We start from the raw sequence: 24,311 nt of genomic DNA, 5'->3' as shown, positions 1-24,311 counted from the left end.
AAGGTTGTGTGTGTGAAGGGATCTGAAATTCGTGTGCTAAGTGTTTTTTACAACAACAAGGTTATGAATACTTATTAATAGTGATTGAAATACAAATTTAAATGTCTGTTAAAATTAGAAGGTTAACCACTGGAAGAATAAAAAGAGAAAGTAAATATGTAAATATACTTAATATCCTCAGATTCTATAAACTATTGTATTTTAAAGAAAGAAGTACAGTAGCAGTAGGCTGACAACTTTGAAATAAAAAACTACTAAAAAAAAAAACCCCCAAAACAAAAACAACTCTCAACAGGAAGAACAGAGTGAATAAAGCTGATGAAATGAGGTATTCTTCCAATAGAAATATTTTTTTACAAGGGAGTAGGAAGAGCATTAAAAAAAATAACAGAAAAAGAGACACAAAGTCTAGACCCCACAAATTATAATGAGTAGAAATTATAGAAGAAACCAGGGGAACAGGGAAGAGGACACAATAGAAAAAAATTTCAGAACTCAAGAAGCACAATCTTCAGAATAATAGCATTCAATGAGTGCTCAGCAGGATGAAGAAAAAGACATGTCACTTGAGAAGTCCTGGGGGAAATTTCAGAACTCTAAGAATAAAAGGAAGAATTCTACTCATTTCCAGAAAAAACAAAAACAAAAACAAAAACAAGACTATCTACAAAGAAACAAGGATACACAATTCATCACCAGTAGTGTCATCAGGCTTTTGAGGAAACATTTTTAAAAATCAAATTTATTGGAAAAAATTACATAAGTAGAACATATTTGTTGCAATCTCCTCTACCTTTCCCACTCTATCCCACTTCAGTTACCAATGTAATAGTCTGGTGTATCCTACTACTCCTTTTTCTTACTCATACAAACATATATACATATGTATTTGCTTTGTGCTTACCTTCACAGAAATGGTATTATATTATATACATGCTACAATAAATATCCCTGTATAGACAGCCCTATAGTCATGTTTTTATTTTGATAATGTAGATCCTTTAAAATTGCACGTGAATTTTTTTAGTTTAATATACATTTTCAAATCATTTCCCTAAATCTCTATCAATATGCACGTCTACCTCCAATGTATAAGAATGTCTGTTTCCCCATATTCTTACAATTTTTGCCAGTATCATGGTGAAAGATGTGAAAATACTTTTTAACCCAGAATTCTATAACTAGCTAAACTAGCATTCAAGTATAACAACAAAATATAGACATCATTGGACAAACAAGGATTCCAAATGTTTATCACCTACAGATGAGAGAATTACTCAAGGAGATATTCAGGCATAGATAGAAAAGAATATGTGAAGAAGAATCAATAAACATTAGTGAGCAATTAAACTAGTAAAACATGCAACTAAATCTAATAACTGTTGACAGTTGTTCAAAAAGGATTCCTATGAAATGAGAAGCATGTATTCTTTTTTGTTCAGGATAATCATGCTGGATCAGAGTAACTTGTCAGACTGACTGGAAGTGGACCATAGATAGACTCCTGGCCTGCACCTGAGTGCCCTCCTAGTTAATAATATGGGAAATAAGATCCCCAAAAGATTTCAACATGGGAGTTTTGACTACTGGAAAATGATCAAAAGAAAATCTTTTAAAAGTATGTTAAAATGTTAAGGATAACCAACTGAAATAGTGAAATAAGATATATAATTTCAAATCTATAGAATTAAAAAATGGAAAAAAATTGATCCAATATAAAAAGTAACAACAATGGAACAAAGCAAAGAGAAAAAAAGCAGAAAAAAGTCCAAACATACCGGTAATTCAGAATAAATTTATTCAGAATAAATGTGAAACGTTCATATATTAAGAAAAAGGCATTCATATTTTTGTTTTGTTTTTAAGTATAGAATTAACATATAGAAACAACATAAGTATTCTATATGTTGTTTATAAAAAGAAAGATGAGGTGATGAAAAGATAAGCTAGGCAAATGTTAATGAAAAGAAAATAGATGTCTCTACTACCAGAAAAGTCAAATGGAATTTAAGGCAAAAGCACTAGACCTGCTAGAAATGAATATTATATATTAATAAAGTACATGATCCACCAAGAAGATATATTATTCATGAACCCCTATGCATACAACAAAATACCTACAAAATATATAAATTATAAACTTACAAGTATTAGGAGAAACTGACAAATAGACAGTCACAAAGGGAAGCTTTAAACACTTCTCCCCAAAAGTCAAAAGATCAAGGAGAATATTCTAGTTTTCCTCTTCCGAGATCACCTTTCTCTCACTTTATGAAAGAAAGATTCCCAAACACAAATCTGCAACTTTCTCCATCTCCATCAGTTGTTCAGGCCAATAACCTTCAAGTAATCTTCCTTATTCTCTTTAATTCACACTTCATATCCAAACCATCAGGAAATCCTATTGCCATCATCTTCAAATTACATCCAGAATTCAATTGCCTCTCACTACTGCTACACCCAGGTCCACTATTATCTCTCCCCTGTATTATTTCAAGGCTTCCTAATCTGGTCTTAGTGCATCTACTCTTGCCCACCCACCATCTATTCTCAACACTGCAACGAGAGGTATCATTTTAAAACCTAAGACAGATCAAGTTCCTCAAAACCCTTCAATAGCTCCCTGTTTTTCCCTCAAAGAAAAAAAACCCAACATCCTTATAATACCCTGTAAAAGGTGCTATGAAGATCCTTCCCAGTAACTCTTTTTTTTTCTCTTTGACCTCATTTCTTACTCCTCTCCCTAACTCGCTCACCCAGTTCCAGCCATGCTGGCTTTCTTACTATTCTTTGAACATTCTCTCCCACATTAAGGCCTTAGCACTGACAATTCCTCAAGCTGAAATGCTCTACTTCCCAGGTACTCTCATGGCAAACTTCCTCATTTAATTTGCTTTTGCTCAACTATTTTCTCTTGAATAATGCCTGCCTGGACCACTTTGGTTAACATTACATACAAAACTCACTCACTTCCCTATTGCTGACATTCTTAAATACACTTACACTAGTTTACCCTTTTTCCTCCCGTAACATTTATCACCTTCTTACATACTATGTAATATACTTACTAATTACAGTTATTGTTTGTGCATCATTCCCATAAAACTAAGTTTCAAGGGCACAGATCTTTGTCTTGTTAGCTGAATATTTCATGGATCTAGAAGGGTACCACCACCCAGAGCCTTGATATTGTACATTGCTCTGATGTGTAAAAACTTCTGGGGAACCAAATAAAAGGTTTGAGAATACCAGATTTTCTTAGGGAGAATGCCATGGCAGCAAAGCAAACGATACAGAAAGGCCACATAGTCTCAATTCACTGAAAAACAACTCAAGGCAAGATTCCAGTGCCTGTCTCTCACTCTAACTTCTTCCTCTCCATACCTACTTTCCCTTCCCTCCCCAATCCCCAGTCTTACAATAAAAATTCAGAAATGGGAAGGTTGTCAACAATGACACGTATGATACGTGAACTGAATTTAAAAAGGGAAGCTGTTCCCTGGTGGCGCAGTGGTTCAGAGCCCGCCTGCCGATGCAGGGGACACGGGTTTGTGCCCCGGTCCGGGAGGATCCCACATGCCGCAGAGCGGCTGAGCCCGTGAGCCATGGCCGCTGAGTCTGCACATCCGGAGCCTGTGATCCACAACGGGAGAGGCCGTGGCAGACATTTTCTGTAAGCTGAATTAATTAAAACTACAGTGCAAAGATTTTGAAGAAATTAGATTTAAAGCATGTATACAACATATAAGCATTGATAAATACTTTCACTTTGTGACACAAATTACAAATGCAACTTAAAAATGCCACAGTTTGTCAAAATTCTTTTAGAGGACATTTCAAAGAAAAATTTTGAAGACCACTGATCAAATATATAGAGAACTCTACACAACAATAAACAGACATTTTTATTTCAAAACACATATTTGTAAAACACAGATTTGTATAATCTGACTATATATTATAATGACCACAGAGAAATTTCCAACAGAGATGGAAGTCACATAGAGCACATTCTCTGGCCACCATGCAACAAAACTAAAAATTAGATACAACTAAGAGTTAATTAGTGAACTAGAAAAAGGTCAGAATAAAGTACCCAGAATGAAGCAATGAGAGATAAAAGGATGGAAAATGAAGACAGGAACCTGAAAAAGGATACAATGAAAAGATCTAGCACACATTTAATGGGAATCCTAGAAATAAAGGAGAGAGAAAATAGGGCAGAAGCAATGCTTGAAGAGATAGTGGCTGAGAGTCTTCTAAAACTGACAAGAGACATCAAGCTGTAGTTTCTGGAAGCACCAGGAACTCTAAGATACATAAACAGAAAGAAAACTACACCTAGATACATCACAGTAAAACTGATGACAATAAAAGACAGTTAGAACATCTTAAAAGTAGACACAGAAAAAAAGAATAACTACACAAAGAGACAATAATTAGAGTGAGAAAGAAAAAAAGCAGCTCCTAATGTCCGAGAACTAATCTGATGCTTTCAGCTAAATCATATTGTTCTCCTGTTGAACATAAAAATATCTCACAGAATATCGACTTAAGACAAGGTAACTGTGTAACACAAACTACCAAATAGCGCCTTCCCTTGCTAAATGAGTTGATTAGCTACCTTCTTTACCAACTATGTTTATCTCAGCTTCAGCCTGCCTTCCCTACAGATGAGATTTATTAAGAGGGCAATCTCAAGATGAATGAAAACAAAACACAACATACCAAAACTCATGGAATGTCGCAAAAGCAGTATTTGGAGGGAAATTTATAGCTGTAAATACCTACATTAAAAGAGAAGAAAGATCTCAAATCTATTACCTAACTTTATGCCTTCAGGAACTGGAAAAAGAGCAAACTAAACCCAAGCCAGAAGAAGGAAGGAAATAATAAATATTAGAGCATAGATAAGAAAATATAAAAATAGAATCAAATAAAAAGTTAATTCTTTTAAAAGATCAAAAAAATTAACAAAGAAATTTACTAAGAAAAAAAGGAGGGAAGATGCAAATAACTAAAATCAGAAACGAAAATAGGGACATTACTACAGACTTTACAGAAATTAAAAGGATTATAACAAAATATTAGAACTGAATACTAACAAATTAAATAATTTAGATGAAATGGACAAATTCCTAGAAACACAAATTACCAAGCCTGACTCAAGAAGAAACAGAAAATCTGAACAGATTTATAATTAGGTAATGAGACTGAATCAGTAGTCAAAAACCTCCCAAAACCCCCCAAAAGGAAAAGTCCAAGACTAAATGCTTTCACTGGTAAATTTTACCATTTAGAGAATTAACATCAATCCTTCACAAGCTTTTCCAAAAACAGAAGAGGGACTACTTCCTAACACATTCTATGAGGCCAGCTTTACCCTAAAACCAAAGCCAGACAAAGATACCAAAAGAAAATGACAGACTGTTATGAAGACACGCAGAAATCCTCAACAAAATGCTACCAAGCTGAATCCAACAGCGTATTAAAAGGATTATAATCATAACTGAGTGGGATTACTCCAGGAAAGCAAAGGTGGTTCAATATAAGAAAAGCAATGTATTATATTAATAGAACAAAGGAATAAAACTACACAATCATCTCAATAGACGCAGAAAGACCATTTGACAAAATACAACACTATTTCATGATTAAAAACTCAGCAAACTCAGCAAACTCGAATTAGAAGGGAATTTCCTTAACATGATAGAAGGTACCCATGAAAAACCCACAGCTAACATCATACTCATCAATGGTTAAAGACAAAGTTTTCCTCCCAAGACAAGGCTGCCTGCTTTTACCACTGCTATTCAACATTGTACTGGAAGTCCTAGGCACAGCACTTACGCAAGTAAAACAAGTAAAAGGCATCCAAATTGGAAAGAAGTAAAACTACCTATTTGCAGATGACATGATTCTATACACAGGCACGCCTTGGAGATACCGGGTGTTTGGTTCCAGACCACTGCAATAAAGGGAATACTGCAACAAAGAGAGACAAGACAAATTTTTTGGTTTCTCAGTGAATATAAAAGTTATGATTACACTACACAGTTGACCCTTGAACAACACGGGTTTGAACTGCACAGATCCACTTATAAGCGAATCTTTTTCAACAGTAAATACTACAGCGCTACATAATTTGAGGTGGGTTGAATCCGTGGATCCGGAACGTTGGGTACGGAGGGCTGACCGTAAGTTATACTTGGATTTTCGACTGTGCAGATGATGGGGACCCCAGTCCCCTGGCTTTTCCAGAGTCTATTACAGTCGATTAAGTGTGCCATGACATTAGGTCTAAAAAAAAAAACAATGCACATACCTTAATTAAAAATACTGTATTGCTAAAAAATGCTAACCATCATCCAAGCCTTCAGCAAGTTGTAATCTTTTTGCTGGTGGAGGGTCTTGCCTCAGTGTTGACGACTGCTGACTGATCAGAGTGGTGGTTGCTGAAGATTGGGGTGACTGTGACAATTTCTTAAAATAAGACAACAATGAAGATTGCTGCATCGATTGACTCTTTCTTTCATGAACAATTTCTCTGTAGCATGCAATGCTATTTGATAGTTTGAAATATTCCAATAATTACCAAAATGTAACAGAGATATCAAGTGAGCAAATGTTGTTGGAAAACTGGTGCCAACAGACTTGTTCAACACATGGTTGCCACAAACCTTCAATTTGTAAAAAATGGAGTATCTGCAACACAATAAAGTGAAGTGCAATAAAACGAGGTATGCCTGTATAGAAAAGCCCACAGATTCCACACAAAAAACTTACTAGAGCTAACATAATAAACAACTTCAGCAAACTTGCACGTATAAGATAAACAAACATAAATCAATCGTGTTTCTCTATGTTAGCAATGAATGATCCAAAAAGGAAATTAAGAAAATTCTATTTACAAAAGCATTCAAAATAAAATACCTAGAAATAAATGCAACCAAGAAGGTGAAAGACTTATACACTGAAAAATTACAAAACACTGCTGAAAGAAATTAAAGAAGGCCTAAATAAATGGAAAGGCATCCCATGTTCATGGATTAGAAAACAAGATATTGTTAAGATGACAATACTTCCCAAAGTGATCTACAGATTCAATGCAATCCCTATCAAAGTTCTAATGGCCTTTTTAAATAGAAACGGATAAGCTGATCCTAAAATTCATACGGAACTGTAAGGGGGCCTTAAGAGCAAAAACAATGAAAAAGAAATAAAGTAGGGGGACTCATAATAACTTTAAAATTTACTACAAAGCTATAGTAATCAGTGTGGTACTGGAATAAGGGTAGATATATAGACCAATGGAATACATTTGAGAATCCAGAAATAAGTCCAAACATCTATGGCCAACTGATTTTTTTTTTTTTTATGCGGTACACGGGCCTCTCACTGTTGTGGCCTCTCCCGTTGCGGAGCACAAGGTCCGGATGCACAGGCTCAGTGGTCATGGCTCACGGGACCGGCATTTGGGATCTTCCCGTACCAGGGCATGAACCCGTGTCCCATGCATCGGCAGGCGGACTCTCAACCACTGCGCCGCCAGGGGAGCCCTGGCCAACTGATTTTTAAAAAGGTGCCAAGACCATTCGATGGGGAAAGAACAGTCTTTCAACAAATGGTGCTGGGACAACTGAACAATCACATGTAAAAGAATGAAGCTGAACCCCTGCCTCATTTCATCTACAGAAATTAAATCAAAATGGACCAACAACATAAACATAAGAACTAAAACTGCTATTGCTCTTAGAATAAGGCTTAGGGATGGATCTTTATGATGTTGGATTTGACAATGAATTCTTAGAATTGACACCAAAAACATGATGAACAAATGAAAAAAATAGATAATTTGGACTTCACCAAAACTTCTGTGCAAAGGACATTATCAAGATATATTTGGTAAGGGTTTAGTATCCAGAATATATAAACAGCTCAACAACAAAAAGAAAAAAAACCCAATTTTTAAAATAGGCAAAGGACTTAAATCGACATTTCTCAAATGAAGATACACAAATGGCTAACAAGCCCATGAAAAGATGTTCACCCTCTTGGTCATTAAGAAAACTCAAATGAAAACCACAATAAGGTACCACTTCACACCCATTAGAATAGCTTTAATTAAAAAAAACCAAAAAAAAACCTGGAAAATAACAAGTGTTGATGAGAATGTGGAGAAATAGAGACCCCATACATTGCTGGTGAGAAACTGAAACAATGTACCCACTGTGGAAAACCGTTGGGCGTTCTTAAAAAAGGTAACAAAGAATTACCACGTAACCCAGCTATTCAACTCCTAGATATATATCCAGGAGAAATGAAAACTTACGTACACACAGAAAATTGTGCATGAATGTTTACAGCATCATTATTCATAATAGCCAAAAAAAGGAACGAAGTACATACTACAACTTGGATGAACCTTGAAAATATGCTAAGTGAAAGAAGTCAGACATAAAGAATCATTGTACGATTCCTTTCATTTGAAATAGCAAAAATAGGTAAATCCATAGAGACAGAAAGTAAAGGGTACCAGGTGATAGTAGAAGGGGGGAATTGGAAATGATTACCTAACGTTTACAGGGTGCTGAAACACCTTTGAAATGAGAAAGGAAAGTATATTGTGAATATACTAAATACCACTGAATTGTACACTTAATATGATTAACTGCATGTTATGTAAATTTCACCTCAATTAAAAAAAAAAAAGATGGCAGTCAAATGTGCCCATGTTCTGACAACATCTAATTTAGAGCAAACTTCTACTTCGTTAGCTCCTCTCTAAAATTACCCAACCAAAGTCCAATCCTATAATAGGCTCTAATACCCTCTTAAAAAGATACCCCCAAATTCCCTATACTATGAAGAATCTTTCACTTCAACAAGTAAAAACCATGTTCAACTATAGGTGTTCTTTGCTGGTCTTTTTGGTTGGAAGATGTTGACAGGAGTAGCACCTAATTTCTCAACAGAAACAACAGAAGCCAGAACACAAAGGGATAATGGCCTAATTAAAAGAAAATGATGGCCAAGCCAGCATTCTAACCAGTAAAAAACTGTCATTCAAAAGTGAAGGTGAGGGCTTCCCTGGTGGCGCAGTGGTTGAGAGTCGGCCTGCCAACGCATGGGACACGGGTTCGTGCCCCGGTCCGGGAAGGTCCCACATGCCGCGGAGCGGCTAGGCCCGTGAGCCATGACCGCTGAGCCTGCGCGTCCGGAGCCTGTGCTCTGCAACGGGAGAGGCCACAACAGTGAGAAGCCCGCGTACCGCAAAAAAAAAAAGTGAAGGTGAAATACAGAACATGACCAGAAAAAAAAAACTGAGGGGAATTTCTCAGCACAAGTCTATACCAAAGTATATACTAAAGGGTATTCTTCAAAAAAGGGAAATGACTGAAGGTGGAGAACTGAAGATGCAGGCAGAAATAAAAAGCGCTAAAAATGTTAACTTGGGTAAATCTAAAATACTGACATAAAATAATGATGATGTCTCATGGCGATTAAAATATATATGGAGGGGCTTTCCTGGTGGCGCAGTGGTTGAGAGTCCGCCTGCCGATGCAGGGAACGTGGGTTCGTGCCCTGGTCCGGGAGGATCCCACATGCTGCGGAGCGTCTGGGCCCGTGAGCCATGGCCGCTGAGCCTGCGCGTCTGGAGCCTGTGCTCCACGGCGGGAGAGGCCGCAGCAGTGAGAGGCCCGCGTACCACACAAAAAAATAAATAATAAAAAATTTAAAAATAACATATATATGGAGTTAAAAACAGGTGAGTATTATAGCAAATAAACCGAGCAAAGGGTGAGGGGGGTGATTAATGGAATTAAAGTGTTTTAGGCTCCTCACATTGTCTGGAAAGATATAAGGTAAATTAATTAGACTCTTACTGGTCAAGGATGCATGTTGCAATCTCTAGGGCAACAGCTCCCAAAAGTGTGGTCTGTGGACCCCTGGGGGTCCCTGAAACCCTATCAGGGGATTCTCAAAATCACAACTGTTTTCATAATATTACTAATAAGACCTTATTTGCCTTTTTCACTCTCATTCTCTCACAGTGTACAACAGAGTTTTCCAGTCTATACGACTTGTGCTATCTCAACGGATTAAAGCAGAGCAGGTATGAGAATCCAGCTGTCTTCCATTAAACTAGACATAAAAGAGATTTGCAAAAATGTAACACTATTCTCACTAAATTTTGTTTTGGAAAGTATATTTTTCACAAAATTATATTATTTATGTTAACATTTAATAGGATATTCTTGTTCCCCAAAACAAAAGTATGTTATTTATGTAAATATTTGATAGGATATTCTTGCTCCCCAAAACCAGATTAAAAAAAGGTTTTTTTAGAGTTTAAATGGATCTTGAGAACACAGAGTTTGAGACTCAGTGACCTAAATAAATGAAAGGATATGACATTCATGGATTGGAAGATTTAATAACATAAAGATGTCAACTCCTTCTCAATTCAATTTTTGTAAAACTGACAATGTGACAGTAAAAATTTATATGGAACTGCAAAGAGCCAAGAAGAACAAGGTAGGAAAACTTGCCTCATTGAACATGAAGACTTGTTATAATGCCATGTTAATTAAAACAGCATAGTTTTGGTGCAAGGGTAGATAAAGTAGACCAATGGAAAAAAATAGAGCCCAGAAACAGATTCATACATATATGGTCCCTTGATTTATTACAAAGTTAATACTGCAGAGCAGCTGGGAAACAATCTTTTCAACAAATGATGTTGCATAAAATGTACATCCATAAAAAAAAAAAAAAGGTGACCTCTATATGTCATATAATATCTAGAATAAGTTCTAGGTAGAAGGTAAATCTAAATGCATCATAAACAACATACAAAGTAATATACAATAACCAATTCTAGATAGAAAGTAGAAAGCAAAATAATAAAGCCTCTAGGACAGTGTCTCTAAACCTCATCAGCACTAGTGAAACTTTAGGCTAAATTAACTTTTTTGTGCACTGTAGAATACTTAGCATTCTGTGCACTGCAGAATGTCTAGTAGCATCCCTAGCCAACCCACTAGATGCCAGGAGTACTCCACCCACCCAGTTGTGAAAACTAACAATGTCTCTGAACACTGCCAAATGTCCTACCCATGGGGTGGAAGGTGTGGCATGAGGGCAGGGTGAAGTGCCCCTAGTTGAGAACCACTAGAGGATACATAGTAGAAGGTAACATAAGAGAATATCTTCATTCATGTTCTTGGAGCAGAGAAAGACTTCTTAGACAGGACACAAGCAGCATTGACTATAAGGGAAAACAATGATAAATCAGACTACACTAAAATTAAGACCTTCCTTTCATCAAAAGGTAACATTAAGAGGGTGAAAATCAAGACAAAATGGATATATTTTTTTAACATATGTAACTAACAGAAGATTTGTATCTAGCATATATAAAAACTCCTAAAAACAGAAGGAAAAGAACTGTTCTTTCCTACTGTTCCTTTCCAGCAGGAAAAAAAGGGCTCATCCATAAAATATGTAACTCCTATAAATCAGTAATATAGAAAGCTAAATAGTAATAATAGTAAATAGTAATAATAATAGTAAATACTACTAATAAAATAGTATTATTTTATTAAATATTAAATAGTAATTAAATAGTAATAATAATAAAAAAGAGGATATCCAAACGGCCAATAAATTCAAGAAAAAGTACTCAATTTCATTTGGAATCACGGAAATGTATCCTTCAGAAGGGCTAAAATTAAAGAGGCTATTAATACCAAGTGTTGGTGAGAATACAGAGCAATAGGAATCCTCATATTCTGTTGATGGGATAGGTACAATGACTCTGAAAACAATTCTTGCATTATCTTCTAAATTTGAACATACACACACCAATGACCCAGTTATTCTACTTCTGGTATATATCCCACATAAATGTTGCACATGTACCCCATGAAACATTTACAGGAATGTTCATGACAGTATTACTCAGTCCAAATGTCCAACAGTAAAAAGATAAATGGTGATAAAATAGTACAAGGGAGCTACAGTTATATTGGTAGCTGATAACATACATGAATCTCCCAAACATGACAGAGACAAAATGCTACTACTATATAATTCTATTTTTATAAAAGTCCAAAAACAGGTTTAAAAAAAAGCTACCGTCTTTGAAGCCAGGTAATCGTTACTCCAGGAAATGGGAAAGGGAGAGTGCTTGGGAAAGGAAGCATAGGAGGCTTCTGGTTGCTGGCAGTATTCTATTTCTTGATTTATGGTGGTCATGGAGTGTTTACTTTGTGACGATTCACTCAGCTGTATACTTAGTACAGTTTCCTGTATGTATTATATTTCAATTTTGAAAAAGACATGGGTGGGGAATTCCTGGCGGTCCATTCCCTGGCGGTCCAGTGGTTAGGACCTGGCACTTTCACTGTGGGGGGGGCCAGGTTCGATACCTGGTTGGGGAATTAAGCTCTGCAAGCCGTGTGGCACGGCCCGGAAAGAGGAAAAAAAAAAAAAAAAAGACATGGGGCATTACCTTTTATATGCTGTATATGCAACCCAGAAAACAATAACTACACAAATACTTTAGCTTTATGGTATTATATATCAATTGTTTAGAAGTAAAAATCATGTCTGGGGACATCATAACTTTCCACATCTTACACTTCAAGATCCTTTGCCTAATTAAATAAAACAAATAAAATATATTAAAAATGACTGCCTGAGTTTTTAGTATGTTGCAGGAAGACATAATAAAATATACTTTAAATTTGTTTTCCTACATGTGTCATTTATTTTGATCACCTAAAAAAATCTAATATCTTAGTTTTATATAAGACAAAATAAAATACACGTCTTAGAAAATATTAATATTAAAGGAAAGTTGAAGATGTTTGCTTCTAATATTAAAAATATATTTTTCTAAAATTTAGACACATAGAGGTTTAAGGCAGAATATAAATAATGCCTGGACTAAATAAAGGAGGTTTCTATCAAAAATCTGTAGGCTTTCCCTCCCCATCAAACTAAGGATTGGTTTGTTTTTATATTCCATATGACATTTTAATAAAATGCAGTTTTACAACACCAATTATTATTTTATTTACAAAATAAGGACCAAACATTTATAATATTAAGTTGCTTAATATCAAATAGATCCCCTCTGAATTTAGTCATTTAAGTGGAACGGCGTACAGTTAACGGCAGACAATCTGATTCATTTTTAAGCCAAGTAGTGCCACCAAGTGGTAGCAAATTCTTTTTCCAAAATACCATGCAGAAGCAATAGAAAAGGTTATAATGGAATATAATACTGGAATGGAAAAATCAATCTTAATAAAGTAATAAATTAAAGGAAATAAGATTGTGAAGTATCTTGGTATAAAAGTTTAAAAACAAAACAAAATAGGTCAATCTTTTAAGAAAAAAGTTGTATGTATTACTGAGATGGTCTTACAGTTTCAAAGTTAAATTTTTCATAGAAAGTAAGTAACTATGAATATAGTGCTGTAGACTTTACTTTTTGCTGCTCTTTTTAAAAAAATTTTTATTGGACTATAGTTGATTTACAATGTTGTGTTAGTTTCAGGTGTATGTTGCTTGTTTTTTAATTCCATATTTTCTTAAAAGACTTAAGTTGCTCTAGAAATTAATAAAACACATACAGTAAAAGACCCGAAGGTTTCATAACAATCTGCTACCCTTGTAAGTGTTGGGAGAGAGTGAGGAGAGTCAGAATAGAGAAAAAAAGAAACTTCTGCTTTTCAGTTAATACCTGTATTAGTTTGCTAGCAGTCCTGTAACAAAGAACTACAGACTGGGTGACTTAAGGCTAGAACTCCAAAATTAAGGTGACAGTAGGGCTGATCCCTTCTCGGGGTTGTGAGGAAAGGATCTATTTCAGGTCTCTCCTTGGCTCATACGTAGATCATCTTCCTATTTTGTTTCAAACTGTCTTCCCTCTATACCTGTCTCTGTGTCCAAATTTCCCCTTTTTATAAGGACACCAGTCATAACTGGATTAGGATCCACCCTAAGGACCTAACTTTAACTTGATTACCTCTGTAAAAGACCCTATCTCCAAATAAGGTACTACTCTTAGGTACTGGGGATTAGGACTTCAACATGTGAATTTGGGGTTTGTATAGGGGGTAGGAAATTCAAGCAGCAACACTACTCTTCTGTATTTGTGTATTTTTGATAAGACTATATTTTTATTTAAAAAGAAGACAGAAATAGCTCTTAAAAGTTGTTAAATGACAGAATATTTGTGATATTGTGACTTATAGTAAGGAACATGTATTTGGTCTTCCCGTTTCTGGCACAGAGTTCCTAAAATCCTTCATTTCCTGTCAGGAGAGCTACAAAGGTGTCTTTTGTTATGTTAATGGGGACTTCTGGCAAGCACCTAAGAATGGGGACTGATTGCCAGAGGAGCCAACTGTGTGATTTTGTACTTTCAGCCCAACTCCCCTGACCTCCAGGTAAGGGAGAGGGGCTGAAGGTTGGATCAATCACCAATGGTGAATGATTTAATCAATCATGCCTATGTGACGCAGCCTCCATAAATACCCAAAAGGATGAGGTACAGAGAGCTTCTGGGTTGGTGAACACATGGAGGTACTGGGAGAGGGGCTTACCTGAAGACGGCATAGAAGTTCTGAGCCCCTTTCCCACATACTTACCCCTATGCATCGTTTCCATCTGGCTGTTCCTGAATTATATCCTTTTATAATAAAGTGGTAATCTAGTGAGCAAATGGATTTCCTGAAGGTCTGTGAGCCACACTAGCAAATTAACTGAACCCAATGAGGGGGTCATGGGAAGCTCTGATTTAGAGCCAGTTGGCCAGAAGAACAGGTAAAAACCTGGCCTTGAAACTGGCATCTGAAGTCCAAGGACAGGGTCGTGACAACCTCCAAACTGTAGCCAATTAGTCAGAAGCATAGGTGACAACCTGGGCTTGCAAATGGCATCGGAAGTGTGTGTGTGTGATTGGGCGGAGGGGGAGTGTAGTCTTCTGGACTAAACCCTTATTGTGGAATCTGATGCTGTCTCTGGGTAGATAGTGTCAGGACTGAGTTGAATAGTAGGACACCAACTGGTATCTGGAGAAATGCTTGGTGGTGTGGGGGAACCCCCCTCCCCCCTCCAATCACTGGAATTAAGTCCAGAAGTTTAATAATACTATTTTAATTTCATGAACAATTACCAGCAAAAGAAATTACTAAATTTTAGTATAAAGCTATATATATAAAATATCAAAGTGATAAGTGTTATATAGTTCACATCCAACCCAACTATAATGCACTTAGTCCTAGACCTCATCTCCTAACACTCTCCCTCTTCTCACTGTACCTCAGCTACACCGGCCTCCTTGCTCTTCCTTGACCAGGCCCCACATACTCTGTACTTAGTACTTAGTGTTCTCTGCCTGGAACTCTTCCTCCAAATATATGGGATATGCAGATCTGTTCCTTCAGTTCCAGTTATCTCCTCCTCAGTTCTTCTTAGACCATCCTTAATAACACAGCACTCTCAGTCTCTCTTTATCTCCCCATCTGGTTTTACCTTTCTTACTAATAGTAAGTACTAATACAGTACTTACTAACACCTGAAAGATGATATAGTTATTTGATTATCTGTTTTCTCTTCCCAACTACAAAGTAAGCTCTTTGAGGGCAGAGACTTATGTTTTGTTCACTGATACACCCCTGTTATCTAAAACAGTACCTGGAGTGACTACTTTTTTGTGTGTACTATCATAAGCAGAAAGAATTTTACAGAATTAATGCATCTGCGCTTTCTCAATGGATCTATTTGTTCCTTTCTAACCAATTCTTCACACATATCGGCAGGGTGATCTCTTCAAGTTCATTACTCCTCTGTGGAACACAATGTTTTCCTCTGTCTCAAGACAGAGGAAACCCCAAATCTTTTAACATAGCTGAAATGGCTTTGCTGGACCCTGCCTACCTTTCTAGTCTTGTCACACACTTTCCTCCTAACAGTTTTCAGGGATTCAACTACATTGGCCCTCTCAAATTTCCCAGCATATTCCTTCTCATCACAAAGCCTCTGCAGATGGAGTTTCTTTGGTCTGGACTCCTCTGCTCTCCTCTCCCCAGCCCTCTATCACATAAATTCAGTTAACCTTAGCTCATAATTTTCCTTCAGATCAAAGCTTAAACATCCCTTACTCTAGAAAGGTTTCCTCAAACACTCTGTCAAGTTCCTTTATCATATGCTTTTGAAGAACTGCTCCTTTCAGAGCACTAATATCTTTCAAATATTCAATTGATATTATCATTGTTTAATGTATCTCTCCCACTGAACTGAAGTTCGAAGAGAACATGCACCATGTCTTTTGTTATATACACTGTGTTTTTAAGCAACTAGAATGTGCTTGAATACTAATGAAGAGATACAGATAAAGTAGACTAACTATAAGTGAATAATAAAGCCTGCAATCAGTCAATTTTGGTAATTAAACAAAGCAAACTTTCTTTTTATTAACTTCAATTGTCTTATCTAGACATACTGCATGTTTCTGAGTAGCCTTTCCCTAGCCATCATTGTGTACACAAAAGATAAAAGCTTATTTAATATTTCTACTAATTTCTATTAGTAATTCTACTATTTCTACTACATATGAATAATATAAATCTCTACAACATTAACTGTTCTATCATTCACTTTCAGGTGCCTAAACAGTAACTATCTCCAGATTGACTTGTATAAATCTGGCATATACTACAAACATTTACTGTTTCTTTATGACAACATCATAATGATAATTAAAATGGGTCAAAATGAATTTTTAAAACAAATTTGTATCATAAATGATATAAAACAAGGCTATAACTGCCTCCCAGATTTACGACTTTTGTTCTAAGTACTTTAATATACCTCTCAGATGACACAGATGCATACCTACTTGCCACAGCAAACTGAAACTTACATATCTGACTTGATGCCTCACACCTTGTTATTACACTCTAAGAGAATGGTTTAAAATGGTTAGAAAAAAACAATTCCAAATAATTTCATTTAACTCTTTAATTCAGTTACATAGGAGAACACTTGAAACTTACTGTTATAGACTGAATTACGTCTCCACCCCACCTCTCCCGCAAATCATATATTGAAGCCTTAAGCCCCAGTACCTCAGAATGTAGTCATATTTGAGACAAGGCCTTTAAAGAGGTAACTAAGTTAAACAGAGGTAACTAGGGTGGGCACTAATCCAGTCTGGCTGGTGTCTTTATAAAGAGAGATTAGGACATACAGAGAGACATCAAAAATGCATTGCACACAGAACAAAAAGGGAACCCTTAAAAAACTGTTTAAGTAACCCATCATAAGGCAAGAAAAGAGTAACAACAACCAGAGAAAACATCAAAAATTACCTTAAATGTAAATAATCTAAATATATCAAAAGAAAGAAAATGACAGAGTAGATTAAAAAAAACACAACCTTACTATATACAGCTTACAAGAAACTTATTTCAAATTCAGTGACATAAGTAGGCTGAAAATAAAAGAATGGAAAAAGATATGCCATGCAAACACTAATATCTGGTAAAACAAACTTAAAAACAAAGAAAATTACTAGTGATCAACAGGGACATTAAATAATGATAAAATCAACCCACCAGGAAGACAATGATCCTAAATGTGTTATACCAAACAACACAACCTCAAAATACACTAAACAAAAACTGATAAAACTAAAAAGAAACAGACAAATCCACAATTGCTGTTGGAGACTTTAACACTCTTCTCTCAGCAACTGATTCAACTACTAAAGAAAATCAGCAAGAATATAAAAAAATCTGAAAACGATCAACCAACAGGCTCTAACTGAAATACTTAAAACATTCCAACCAGCAACAGAGAAATAGATATTTTATCCAAGTGCCTATGAAACATTTATGAAGATAGACAATACCCTCAGCAATAAAACAAACCTGAACAAATTTAAAAGAATGGTAATCAAACTAGAAACTGGTAATGAAAAAATAAAAGGAAAATCTCTGTCAACTGAAAATTGAACAACATACTTCTAAATAATCCATGGCTCAAATATTCTCAAAGAAAATTTAAAAAATGAGAACCTAGAGCTTCCCTGGTGGCACAGTGGTTGAGAATCTGCCTGCCGATGCAGGGGACACGGGTTTGTGCCCCCGTCCGGGAAGATCCCACATGCCGCAGAGTGGCTGGGCCCGTGAGCCATGGCTGCTGAGCCTGCGCATCCGGAGTCTGTGCTCCGCAACGGGAGAGGCCACAACAGTGAGAGGCCCGCGTACCACAAAAACAAACAAACAAAAAAAAACGAGAACTTAATGAAAATGAAAATACAACTTATCAAAATATAAGAGATGCAGCTAAAGCAATGCTGACAGGGAAACTTAAATTTATACCATTAAATGTTACATTTGAAAAGAAAAAGAAGAGCAGAATAAATCCAAAGCAAGCAAAAAGAAGGAAATAATAAGTATAACAGCAGAAATAAATGAAATTGAAAACAGAAAAATCACTGAAACAAAAAGCTAGTTATACGAAAAAAATCAATAAAATTAATAAACTTCCAGCAAGAATGATAAAGATTAAAAAAAAATTTGTCAATTTAATAATGAAATGAGATATCACCATAGACCCTTTAAACATTGTAAGGATAATTAAGGGCATACTATGAACAACTTACAAACATAACTTTAACAATTTGATTAAATGGCCCAGGGAGAGGAACCAAAATGGCAGAGTAGAAGGACGTGCTCTCACTCCCTCTTGAGAGAACACCAGAATCACAACTAGCTGCTGGACAATCATCGACAGGAAGACACTGGAAATTACCAAAAAAGATACCCCACATCCAAAGACAAAGGAGAAGCCACAATGAGATAGTAGGAGGGGTGCAATCACAATAAAATCAAATCCCATAACTGGTGGGTGGGTGACTCACAGACTGGAGAACACTTATACCACAGAAGTCCACCCACTGCAGTGAAGGTTCTGAGCTTCCCAACCTGGGAGTCTGGCAATGGGAGGAGGAATTCCTAAAGAATCAGACTTTGAAGCCTAGTGGGAATTGATTGCAGGACTTCGACAGGACTGGGGGAAACAGAGACTCCACTCTTGGAGGGCACACACAAAGTACCGTGTGCATCGGGACCCAGGGGAAGGAGCAGTGACCCCGGGGGAGACTGAACCAGACCTACCTGCTAGTGTTGGAGGGTCTCCTGCAGAGGCGGGGGGTGGCTTTGTTTCATGGTGGGGACAAGGACACCGGCAGCAGAAGTTCTGGGAAGTACTCCTTGGTGTGAGCCCTCCCAGAGTCTGTCATTAGCCCCACCAAAGAGCCCAGGTAGGCTCCAGTGTTGGGTTGCCTCAGACCAAACAACCAACAGGGAGAGAACCCAGCCACACCCATCAATAGTCAAGTGGATTAAAGTTTTACCGAGCTCTGCCCACCAGAGCAACAGTCAGCTCTACCCACCACCAGTCCCTCCCATCAAGCCTCTTAGACAGCCTCATCCACCAGATGGCAGAGAGCAGAAGCAAGAACTACAATCCTGCAGCCTGTGGAACAAAAATCACATTCACAGAAAGATAGACAAGATGAAAAGGCAGAGGGCTATGTACCACATGAAGGAACAAGATAAAACCCCAGAAAAACCAAATGAAGTGGAGATAGGCAACGTTCCAGAAAAAGAATTCAGAATAATGATAGTGAAGATGATCCAGGACCTCGGAAAAACAATGGAGGCAAAGATCGAGAAGATGCAAGAAATATTTAACAAAGATCTAGAAGAATTAAAGAACAAACAAACAGAGGTGAACAATACAATAACTGAAATGAAAACTACACTAGAAGGAATCAATAGCAGAATAACTGAGGCAGAAGAACAGATAAGTGACCTGGAAGACAGAATGGTGGAATTCACTGCTGCGGAACAGAATAAAGAAAAATGAATGAAAAGAAATGAAGACAGACTAAGAGACCTCTGGGACAACATTAAACGCAAAAACATTCGCATTATAGGGGTCCCAGAAGGAGAAGAGAGAGAGAAAGGACCAGAGAAAATATCTGAAGAGATCATAGTCGAAAACTTGCCTAACATGGGAAAGGAAATAGCCACCAAAGACCGGGAAGCGCAGTGAGTCCCATAAAGGATAAACCCAAGGAGAAACATGCCAATACACACAGTAATCAAATTGACAAAAATTAAAGACAAAGAAAAATTATTGAAAGCAGCAAGGGAAAAATGACAAACAACACACAAGGGAACTCCCATAAGGTTAACATCTGATTTCTCAGCAGAAACTCTAGAAGCCGGAAGGGGGTGGCATGATATACTTAAAGTGATGAAAGGGAAGAACCTACAACCAAGATTACTCTACCCAGTAAGGATCTCATTCAGATTCGATGAAGAAATTGAACACTTTACAGAGAAGCAAAGGCTAAGAGAATTCAGCACCACCAAACCAGCTCTACAACAAATGCTAAAAGAACTTCTCTAAGTGGGAAACACAAGAGAAGAAAAGGATCTACAAAAACAAACCCAAAACAATTAAGAAAATGGTCATAGGAACATACATATCGATAATTACCTTAAACGTGAATGCATTAAATACTCCAACAAAAACACACAGGCTTGCTGAATGGATACAAAAACAAGATCCACATATATGCTGTGTACAAGAGACCCACTTCAGACGTAGAGACACATACAGACTGAAAGTGAGTGGATGGAAAAAGATATTCCATGCAAATGGAAATCAAAAGAAAGCTAGAGTAGCTATACTCATATCAGACAAAATAGACTTTAAAATAAAGAATGTTACAAGAGACAAGGAAGGACACTACATAATGATCAAGGGATCAATCCAAGATGAAGATATAACAATTATAAATATATATGCACCCAACACAGGAGCACCTCAATACATAAGGCAACTGCTAACAGCTATAAAAGAGGAAATCGACAGTAACACAAAAATAGTGGGGGACTTTAACACCTCACTTACACCAATGGACAGATCATCCAAAATGAAAATAAATAAGAAAACAGAAGCTTTAAATGACACAACAGACCAAATAGACTTAATTGATATTTACAGGACATTCCATCCAAAAACTGTAGATTACACTTAATTCTCAAGAGCGCACGGAACATTCTCCAGGATAGATCACACCTTGGATCACAAATCAAGCCTCAGTAAATTTAAGAAAATTGAAATCATATCAAGCATCTTTTCTAACCACAACGCTATGAGTTCAGAAATGAATTACAGGGAAAGAAACGTAAAAAACAGAAACACATGGAGGCTAAAAAATATGTTACTAAATAACCAAGAGATCACTGAAGAAATCAAAGAGGAAATCAAAAAATACCTAGAGACAAATGACAATGAAAACACGATGATCCAAAACCTATGGAATGCAGCAAAAGCAGTTCTAAGAGGGAAGTTATACAAGCCTACCTCAAGAAACAAGAAAAATCTCAAGTAAACAATCTAATCTTACACCTAAATGAACTAGAGAAAGAAGAACAAACAAAACCCAAAGCTAGCAGAAGGAAAGAAATCATAAAGAACAGTGCAGAAAAAAATGAAAAAGAAACAAAGAAAATAATAGGAAAGATCAATAAAACTAAAAGCTGGTTCTTTGAGAAGATAAACAAAATTGATAAACCATTAGCCAGACTCATCAAGAAAAAGAGGGCGAGGACTCAAATCAATAAAATTAGAAATGAAAAAGGAGAAGTTACAACAGACATCGCAGAAATACAAAGCATCCTAAGACACTACTACTAGAAACTCTATGCCAATAAAATGGACAACCTGGAAGAAATGGACAAATTCTTAGAAAGGTATAACCTTCCAAGACTGAACCAGGAAGAAACAGAAAATGTGAACAGACCAAATCACAAGTAATGAAATTGAAACTGTAATTTAAAATCTTCCAACAAACAAAAGTCCAGGACCAGATGGCTTCAAAGGTGAATTCTATCAAACATTTAGAGAAGAGCTAACACCCAACCTTCTCAAACTCTTCCAAAAAACTGCAGAGAAAGGAACACTCCCAAACTCATTCTATGAGGCCACCATCACCTTAATACCAAAACCAGACAAAGATACTACCAAAAAAGAAAACTACAGACCAATATCACTGATGAATATAGATGCAAATATCCTCAACAAAATACTAGCAAACAGAATCCAACAACACATTAAAAGGATCATACACCATGATCAAGTGGGATTTATCCCAGGGATGCAAGGATTCTTCAATATACACAAATCAATCAATGTGATACACCATATTAACAAATTGAAGAAGAAAAACCATATGATCATCTCAATAGATGCAGAAAAGGCTTTTGACAAAATTCAACACCGATTTATGATAAAAACTCTCCAGAAAGTGGGCATAGAGGGAACCTACCTCAACATAATAAAGGCCATATACGACAAACCCACAGCAAACATCATTCCCAATGGTGAAAAACTGAAACCATTTCCTCTAAGATCAGGAACAAGACAAGGATGTCCACTCTCACCACTATTATTCAACATAGTTGTGGAAGTCCTAGCCATGGCAATCAGAGAAGAAAAAGAAATAAAAGGAGTACAAATTGGAAAAGAAGAAGTAAAACTGTCACTGTTTGCAGATAACATGATATTATACATAGAGAATCCTAAACATGCCACCAGAAAACTACTAGAGGTACTCAATGAATTTGGTAAAGTTGCAGGATACAAAATTAATGCAGAGAAATCTCTTGCATTCCTATACACTAATGATGAAAGATCTGAAAGAGAAATTATGGAAACACTCCCATTTACCATTGCAACAAAAAAACAATAAAATACCTACAAATAAACCTACCTAGGGAAAAAAAAGACCTGCATGCAGAAAACTGTAAGACACTGATAAAAGAAATTAAAGATGATACCAACAGATGGAGAGATATACCATGTTCTTGGATTGGAAGAATCAATATTGTGAAAATGACTATACTACCCAAAGCAATCTACAGATTCAATGCAATCCCTATCAAATTACCAATGGCATTTTTTACGGAACTAGAACAAATCATTTCAAAATTTGTATGGAGACACAAAAGACCCCGAATAGCCCAAGCAGTCCTGAGGGAAAAAAACGGAGCTGGAGGAATCAGACTCCCTGACTTCAGACTATACTACAAAGCTACAGTAATTAAGACAATATGGTACTGGCACAAAAACAGAAACATAGATCAATGGAACAAGATAGAAAGCCCAGAGATAAACCCACACACTTCTGGTCAACTAATCTATGACAAAGGAGGCAAAGATATACAATGGAGAAAAGACAGTCTCTTCAATAAGTGGTACTGGGAAAACTGGACACCTACATGTAAAAGAATGAAATTAGAATACTCCCTAACACCATACACAAAAATAAACTCAAAATGGATTCGAGATCTAAATGTAAGAGCGGACACTATAAAACTCTTAGAAGAAAACATAGGAAGAACACTCTTTACATAAATCACAGCAAGATCTTTTTTGATCCACCTGCTAGAGTAATGGAAATAAAAACACAAATAAACAAATGGGACCTAATGAAACTTCAAAGCTTTTTCACAGCAAAGGAAACCATAACAAGAGGAAAAGACAGCCCTCAGAATGGGAGAAAATATTTGCAAACGAATCAACAGACAAAGGATTAATCTCCAAAACATATAAACAGCTCATGCAGCTCAATATTAAAGAAACAAACAACCCAATCCAAAAATGGGCAGATGACCTAAATAGACATTTCTCCAAAGAAGACATACAGATGGCCAAGAAGCACATGAAAAGCTGCTCAACATCACTAATTATTAGAGAAATGCAAATCAAAACTACAATGAGGTATCACCTCACACCACTTAGAATGGGCATCATCAGAAAATCTACAAACAACAAATGCTGGAGAGGGTGTGGAGAAAAGGGAACCCTCTTGCACTGTTGGTGGGAATGTAAATTGATACAGCCACTATGGAGAACAGTATGAAGGTTCTTTAAAAAACTAAAAATAGAATTACCGTATGACCCAGCAAAATCCCACTACTGGGCATATTCCCAGAGAAAACCATAATTCAAAAAGACACATGCACCCCCAATGTTCATTGCAGCACTATTTGCAATAGCCAGGTCATGGAAGCAACCTAAGTACCCATCGACAGACGAATGGATAAAGAAGTTGTGGTACATATATACAAAGGAATAATACTCAGCCATAAAAAGGAACGAAACTGAGTCATTTGTTGAGATGTGGATGGATCTAGAGACTGTCA

The 24,311-nt window shown here is 36.5% G+C and overlaps 1 protein-coding gene across 7 annotated transcripts in view; it reads right to left on the bottom strand.

Moving 5' to 3' along the window:
- The window catches only part of ZNF644 (zinc finger protein 644), a 114,111-nt gene that overhangs the window by 32,102 nt on the left and 57,698 nt on the right, over positions 1–24,311 (bottom strand). The window contains exons 1-2 of one of the 7 annotated variants that reach the window (XM_089919842.1): positions 6,326–22,385; positions 5,900–5,985 (exon numbers count right to left, since the gene is read on the bottom strand). The exons of 4 other annotated variants lie outside the window; for them this stretch is intronic. In XM_089919842.1, coding sequence (XP_089775968.1) covers positions 5,900–5,916 — 17 coding nt within the window. In that variant the 5' untranslated portion in view covers positions 5,917–5,985; positions 6,326–22,385. Of the gene's footprint in view, positions 1–5,899; positions 5,986–6,325; positions 22,386–24,311 lie in introns of those variants that run through there. 2 more of the 7 variants (XM_089919850.1, XM_089919845.1) reach the window with 2 other exon arrangements.

The sequence above is a fragment of the Delphinapterus leucas genome, chromosome 1 (assembly GCF_059928025.1).
Source record: "Delphinapterus leucas isolate spDelLeu-1000000601 "Yukka" chromosome 1, BTC_Dleu_Yukka2, whole genome shotgun sequence".
NCBI lineage: Eukaryota > Metazoa > Chordata > Mammalia > Artiodactyla > Monodontidae > Delphinapterus > Delphinapterus leucas.
Note: the sequence above shows the minus strand (reverse complement) of the source record. Positions and strands in the feature narration are given on the sequence as shown.